The 8,028-nt window shown below is 43.5% G+C and overlaps 1 protein-coding gene across 1 annotated transcript; it reads left to right on the top strand.

The window, feature by feature from the left end:
• The first annotated feature begins 1,556 nt into the window (after window positions 1–1,556).
• LOC115641481 (thyroid transcription factor 1-like) lies at window positions 1,557–7,275 on the top strand. The gene is made up of 2 exons (XM_030544694.1): window positions 1,557–2,265; window positions 6,088–7,275. Exons 1-2 carry the CDS (start codon window positions 2,016–2,018, stop codon window positions 6,633–6,635), a joined length of 798 nt encoding a protein of 265 aa, XP_030400554.1. The 5' UTR covers window positions 1,557–2,015; the 3' UTR covers window positions 6,636–7,275.
• Window positions 7,276–8,028: the final 753 nt, after the last annotated feature.

Raw genomic sequence — 8,028 nt, forward strand, 5'->3', positions numbered from 1 at the left:
CAAAGTAGTGTGTGAATCCAATTAGCATCCTCATTAAGCCAAAGCTTGACTTTAAGCAAGTGCTAAAGTGCTATTCTGAGCCAGGGCCTAAATACACAAGCAGAATTTTTGTCCTAGCAACAACAGTGCACAAACAGTTGTCATCAGTTGCATCATCTGAGCTCTGATAACCTGAACACCCATCCAACACAGGCTCTTTAGCAAATGAAAGGTCTATAACTACTAATTAATCCTGCCATTTGCATATTGTTAAAAATACAAACCCCATCGGGGAGGGGGGGCTGCCCCCTACAGACCACTCTGATGAGATCAAACAAGAATTTAGGATCGTCTTCCCATGCAATGACATCATCCCAGAGCGGGGTGCAACCCAAGGGATGATGTTACCAAACAAGTCAGCTAGTCAATCATTTGTTATCGTTCACAGCCACTTTTTATGGAGTATGTCAAAGGACGATCACGGGGTGTTTCACCCACATCCAGGGAAAAAGTGTTCTCACTTCAATCATTTACTCCGTGATGTTCCAAAGAGTGTTTATTTTCCCATGTTATTAATTGACCCACATTTTGCATGAGGCTTCTGGTACAATTGACACAGAAACACACACTCCATAGGTACATAAACCCTACAAAATAGATTTAGACACACAGACTCACACTTTACCATTGCGTGCACTACAAAACAGATTCACATACTGCCTCTCTCACGCACACACATCACAAAACAGATTCACACCCACAAGCTCTCTTATGCACAGAGTGTACAAGACCAATTCAGTCCTGAGTTGTGGACAATTAAAGTCTTCCCTTCCTGTGGAAACTCAGCAAACCTTTAGTCCTTGTTTTTTTTAATTATTTTTACCTTATACTGAAAAAAAAAAATCACAAAACCCATCTAAGGCCTTGTTTACAGTTAAACCACTACAGCTGCGCTGCTGCAGCACTTCAGTGTAGACCCTCGCTACAGTGAGGGACCTTAATCCGCCTCCCAGAGAGGCAGTAGCTAGGTCGACAGAAGAACTGCGCTGGCTCCCGGGAGTTAGGCTGGCATAGGTCCCACTCTCATGGGTTTTCCACACCCCTGAGCAACATAGCAAGGCTGACGCAAGTTTTCAGCATAGACCAGCCTGAAGGTGCAGCATTTTCAAGGAGACAAATGCAATGACAAATGCCTCTGCACTGAACGAGTGATCTCCATCCCCCCACTTCTCATCAAAGAGGGAGAGCATTGATCACATGATCTTCCCCTTCTCACGTTTTCTGTCAGTTGGGCCAGATCCCCAGCAGGCCTACATCAAGTGACTTAGAGGGGCTTAGAGTGACCAGACAGCAAGTGTGAAGAAATTGGGACAGGGAGTGGGGGTTGAAAGGCGCCTGTAAAAGAAAAAGCCTCAAATATCAGGACTGTCGCTATAAAAATCAGGACATCTAGTCACCCTAATGGGGCCAGATCCACAGCTGGTGCAAACTGGGGTCCCTCCATTGCAATCAGTGAGCCGGATCCCCAGCACCACTCACTTCGCTTCTATGGAAGACAGACAATTTATACTGGCTGAGGATCTGGCGCCAGGATCCTAAATGAGGATTTCTCTGATTCCTCTTGCCTTGAGCCTTGCTTTTCATCACTCCCCCACCCACTGCCTTGCACATAGTTTTAAACAGATCAGAGTTGCAATTAACTTAGGCTCATGGCATATTCACCCTTATTGTCTGAGGCTCTGAAGAGGAAGGCTCCTCCTCCCTTCCCCTCCTCTCCTTGTGGCGTCTGCTGCCCATAAGCCCTGATAAGGTGTGTGCACAAGATGAAAGGTGAGAAGCTGGGTTTACCCTGAAACCTCCAGCAAAAGTCTGAGGTTTATGACAGTCACCAAAGCAAAAAAAAAAAAAAACACGAAAGAAAAAGTCACTTCTGAGGTCTCAGGACCGGCAGGTTTCACATGAGCTCTGGGGACCAGCCAGTTTAACTCAGTTACCAAGCCAAGTTCCACAGAGGAGCCGAAGAGGTTTTTTTAGCCATGGAAACCTCATGCATGGAAGGTTTTGGGCAGTTCATGCAGGTCGCTCACCAGCCTCGTCTTCAGCCTGCACTGGGTTCTTCTGGCTTCTCCGTCACGCACTGCGTTTCTCAAAGCTCCATGCGAGGTTACTGCGCTGGGACGTTCCCAGGCCCTGCTGACCTACCAGCCTACCACCAGGACAATTACCGCAATGGGGTCACCAATGGAGATTGGTACGGGCAGATGCAGGACGGACCATATCCACCAAGTAAGTGAAAGAAACACAGATGATAGATGCTACAGCCTGTGGCCCATTAGAAATACCAGGTCAATATCAGCTCACCTTCCCCAGAGAGCTGGCTTCAATGGAGCCACTCATCGGAGTTGAGGTGAACACAGTTTGGTTCTGGAGCTCAGAGCTGTCTTATTTGTTAGCCTTAATCTGCACTGAACCTTGTTACGGGGCCATACCATGCAATTTAAATCAATAGCCCCATTGTAGCATTGATTTTGCTTGATCTAGAAGGCAAGGTAAACGCCTCTGGTTTAAAATAAAGAATAGGACTTTTGATTCACCTGCCTCCAAAAAACGCACATTGATTTTATAATTCAGATGAGATTGATAGATCGATAAGGTATTTGGGAATAGGTAGATGAGATAGCGTGTGTGCATTAGGACAGATGGAGTATGTAGAGGGATGGATAGTGAGACAGCGAAAGAGACAGATATCTCAAATACACCTAACTGTAAATCCTCAAGCAGCATGTGAAAGTATGAATGAGGAAATAAAGGACCTCGGATTGACTACATTTAGCTAAATGCCCCTTCAGGTCAATGGGAGTTTTGCCCTGAGTAGGAGTGTCAGGATTTGGCCCTCCAATTTTTAAGAACACCCCAGCTGTGCTGCTACCCCAATAAACAAACTTCAGCCCTATACAGTCAGGCTAACTACTAACAGGAGTTGCCACACTGAAGCCAATAAGCCGCTCATTTACACCAAAGGTTTAAATGGAGTGCCTCATGATTTACACCAGTATGAGCAGAGAATCAAGCTTCTCGGCCAAGATCCTCAGCTAGCGTAAATCAACACAGCTGTCTTGACTTTGATTTACAGCTGTTGGAGCTTTGATTTACAGCTGTTGGAGGACTGGACACTGGCGTTAATAGATTTACTGAGCAGTAAGTGTTATGCTGGGTACTGGATCGTTTGCAGGATTGTATCTAAAATTCCAAAGACCATTCTCTAATGGTTAGATTGCAAATAACTTGATCCCAGTAGTTTTTTTAAAAAGAAGACTCCAAACAATCAGCTGTTAAGTGAGATTTCTCCAATTCAATCCACTTTGATCGTGATTTGTGTATAATTTATAGGAACGTTTAATGATGTTACTGAGTTTCTGAAAAATCTTAATGGAAATTAATATGCACACTAACTTTACATTATAAAACTGAAGATCTCACTTGGTTATTTGAAGGCGAGATTTTAAACAGGTCCTCTTTCAAGAGGAAAACTAGCTAAAATAATAGCATTTTAATTAGCAGAAATCTACTGATGAAATGCGTTATATTAATTTTAACGAGAAGAGTAATTAACCATTGGAACAACTGACCAAGGGTCATGGCAGATTCTCCATCACTGACAATTTTTAAATCAAAATGGGATGTTTGTCTAAAAGATCCGCCCTGGGAATCATTTGGGGGAAGTTCTCTGGCCTGAGATCAGACTAGATCACAGTGGTTCATTCTGGCCTTGGAATCTATGACTCAATAATTATTAATTATTAAAGTGGCATGTTAACATATACATATAAAGCAAACCGCCAGGAATATGTAGCAATCAAAGATCAAAACACAATTAAGACAACCTGTAAATTATTAAACTGATATTCAGTGATCATATTAAACTCTAATGGAAACTGATGTTGAGAAATAAAGAAAGCAGCAGCAGCAAAGAGCTTGTACTCCACCCAGCTAGAATATTTTGAAATGTTGCTGTCCGAATGTTTCCCCATTTATCTGATCCCCAGGAAACTGATTCAGATCACATGCTACTCTGCTAAATATCACTAGGGTTTATACAATTCAGAGATTCCAAGGCCAGAAGGGATCTTTGTGATCATGTATAACTCATGCCATAGAATTATGTGTTCCCTTCAGAAAAGAAGCCATAATTTAAGATCAGCTGATGCACAGTTTGGATTCTCATGCTTTTAAAATCCTGTTGCTTAAAAGGCACGTATCAAGGTTAATTTCTCCCGTGGTTTATAATCTAGCTGCTGTTCTAAAGAGGAAAGTGACCAAGTTATTCCCTAGCTGAGTGGTGCAGATTTCCTAGGGCACTAGTGAGATATTTTGGCGTATGTGTTTGCGTGTGTCTCTTGCTGATTCAGGCTGAGAAATGAATTTTTGGGTCAGATTCCAATCTCCTTCATAGCCATGTGACTCTGGAGCAAACTTCAAAGAGATCAACAGAACAAAGATGTATTTTATACCCAGGAAACCAATAAGGGCGACTGTCAGACCCTCAGCGGGTGTAAATCCCAGTCAATGGTGCAATGGGGCTGGGAATCTGCCCCCAATCTCCTTGACGCTGGCTAAGCAACTCAGAGTTTACCTAATAGCTAATACCTATTGCTGTTTACCTAAGAACAATCAGTTACTCATTCCCCCCTCCCAACAGAAACCCATCATGGCTCTATATTTAAAACTGATACTTAAGATCTGTTTGTCAGATCTGGAACATTCAAAAAGGGAATTGAATTGGCTACCTGGAAATAATTGCCAGCAGTTCAGAGCATTCCTTCTGGTGGTGGGCCGAGGAAACTGGATGGAGAGCATAAAAGCCTGTTTCTCTCTGAGACAGGCTCCGTTCAAACAGGAATTATTTGGAGGATTTATGTATTATTTATCTCTGGCCCGAGTAAAACAGGAAGTCAGACTGGATGATTGCAGTAGCCTCTTCTGACCTGGGAATCTAGCGTGAATCTATTGTCATCTCCAAGAGAACAAACTGTGTCAAATAATCACTCAGCACCTTTGCTTGTGTATTTCCTTACTTCCCCCAAATGCAGCCTTGTAATTACGTTTCCAGTCACCTCTCCCAGTTACATATGCCAGCATAACATTGACTATTTGCTTGGTGGGCACATTTTGCTTTAAAATAAAACCCTAATGATACCAAAGTTGTTGCAGTGACCCTTCTATAGTTAAAGGTTTAAACTAGCTTTGCTGTTCAATGGCTGGTTTTCTGAGTGCTCTAAAATCCTTTCTATTCCACAGATTTAAACTAATTATTAAAAAACAAACTTAAAACTCTAATATTTTAAATGTTACCATCAAAGCTTTTTTTTTTCAAATTCAGAATGTTTGACTAGTGATACCAGCAGTTCTTTTCGACTTTAAAAATCCCAAGATTGAAAGTAATAATGTCAGCTAGTTTCACTTCATCAGTTAATGCTACTTATCCCCTACTTGCCACTCCTTGCCTCGGTTTCCCCCTCTGTAAAATGGGGCTATGGCACCAAGCCACCTTTGTAAAGTGCTCTGAGATCTTGGGATAAAGAGCCTTACCTTATGCAATTGCCAAGTACCACTTGGGCAGTAGATTTTTAAGCAGAAACCTCCACTGAAATCAGCATTTAATTTCTAATGAAAGAAGTGCCACTGTTTTACTTTCGTAATTGACACACCAAGCCCAGAGGTGCCGGCGCAATGAACTGTTGAGCTTAGAGGCGCTGGAGCTCATCCCTGGCACAAATTAAGGCCTGATTGAAACCAACTGCAGGATGCTTCTCACTGTCCTTACTCCTTAGCTACTGGGAGTGGTTAATTATTCTGCTAAATAGTTCTGATTAATATTTGACAGTGATGTTGCCACCAGCTGTTTTTACATGAACATTTAAAACCAAGGGCCCAATCCTAGCTCTGGATCCACACGGATGGAACCCAGGAGAGCAGACTTGATGACACACATTGCCCCATCCAGTCCTACAGGGAGGGCATCGACTTCACTGGGGATCTGCCTGGGAGCAGGGGCCCATTGACAGGATCGGCGGCAAAGTGACCCCAACTTTCTCGTTCCTTTCCCAGTCTCTAGGTACATGGGACCGTCTGGATTTAACATGCCCAGCACCGGTTGCCTGGGATATATCGGGGAGGTGGCCAAATCTACCCTCTTCCTCCAGAACACGTCCAGGCGGAAGAGGAGGGTGCTGTTCTCTCAGGCTCAGGTTTACGAGCTGGAGAAGAGGTTTGAGCTCCAGAAATACCTGACTGCTCCTGAGCGGGAGCATCTGGCCAAGGTCACCCACCTGACCCCCAACCAGGTGAAGATCTGGTTCCAGAACCACCGCTACAAGATGAAGAGGCAAGCCAAGCAGCGGGACCTGGAGCAGCCGCATAGCCCAATCTCAGTGCTCCACAAGACCTGTGCCAGCAGCCCCATCACCTCCCATGCTGACTATGGCTTTGCAGATCCTGAGCTGGGGAATAAATCCCCTCCGGAGGCCCATTACAACCTCCCTGGACTTGGGCAAGGTGGTCTCAGAGGCCAAGGCCTGGCCGTGAGCCCCAACACTACTGTAGACTGTCAGCCCAAGGCCAGCAACAGAAGCCTCATGTTTAGCAAGTCGTGGTAGCTTCATTTGGGGGAGGAGGGGTTTATTTTCCCGAACTGAGATCATTCCACAAATTCAACATGAGTTCACAGAAAATTTGGCACAATCCAAATCTCCATTTTTCCACTGAAAAAAAGTTCCCACCAAAACCCAGTTCTAAGGCGGCCTGATGCACCCCATTTCACAGCTGGGGATCTGAGGGCAGAAATACTTGTCCAAGGTCACACGCGCAGCAGTGGAGGCGGGAACTGAACTCAAGTCTCTAGCCTTCACCATTAATTCCCCAAACTTACCTGCCTACGGGGTGGGTGGCACTTTGGAGTGGGCTAGGCCAGAGCTGCATCTGCCTTTGAGGGAGCCTTCTGAACTGGCAGAGCATACTTAGCTAACGGTGCCTGATTGCAAAGGCTGAGAACAGAGACCCCAACAGAGCTGCTCACAACACACATCCCATTACTCCACTCTGCTCTCTCCAGGGTCCAAGGAACACAAACCCGAGGCATTTCTTTTTAGCACAGGTGTTTTGGTTTGGCGACTGCAAGGCAGCATTAAGGAGGGACAGCTGAAGCTAGTGACACTTACCTCCTTTGTAAAATGCTGGGTATTGCATTGGTCTTAGAAGTGCCATTTCTTTTTCACTGTTCATTTTGAAAAAAAAAAAGTTTTCTTTTTTTAATCTTTGCCAAATTTTTCTGGAATTTTTTCATTCTGAAAAAAGCTAATTTGAAAAACACTTTAGATAAAAATTTGTGTTTAAAAAATTTTTAAAAACCCAAACATTTGAACCCTAATCTGACAACGTTTACTAAAAAATGTTCAGGGTTTGGGGGTTTTTTTTGACAAAACAAACTCAATCTATTTACTTAGAGAGAAGGTTAAGGGGTGATTTGATTAAAGTCTGAAAGTATCTACATGAGGAACAAATATTTAATCTAGCAGAGAGAGGTTCAGTATAACGTGCTTCAGTGGCTGGAAGATGAAGTCAGAGAAATTCAGACTGGAAATAAGGCAAATTTTTAACAGTGATAGTAATTAATCATTGGAACAACTTACCCAAGGGCCAGGGTGGATGCTCCATCACCTGACATTTTTTAAATCAAGCTGAGATGTTTTTCTAAACAAACAATCTGCTCTGGGAATTATCTTGAGAAAGTTCTCAGGACTGTGTTTTACAAGTCAGACTAGATGATCACAACGGTCCCTGTTAGCCGCGGAATCTATGAAAAAAAACCAAAACCCTAGAAAATGTTGGCCTAAATGAAACCTCCCCATTCAAGTGTTCATTCTGGTCTAAAAGCCATTTTTTATTGGGAAAATGAATGTTTTTTTTGTTGTGTTTTTTTAACAGGCTGTAGCTTGGAGATCTGCAGATGGAATGCACTGCATCAGAACTAGATATTACAATTCTAATATG

This window comes from Gopherus evgoodei, unplaced genomic scaffold (genome assembly GCF_007399415.2).
Source record: "Gopherus evgoodei ecotype Sinaloan lineage unplaced genomic scaffold, rGopEvg1_v1.p scaffold_34_arrow_ctg1, whole genome shotgun sequence".
Taxonomy (NCBI): domain Eukaryota; kingdom Metazoa; phylum Chordata; order Testudines; family Testudinidae; genus Gopherus; species Gopherus evgoodei.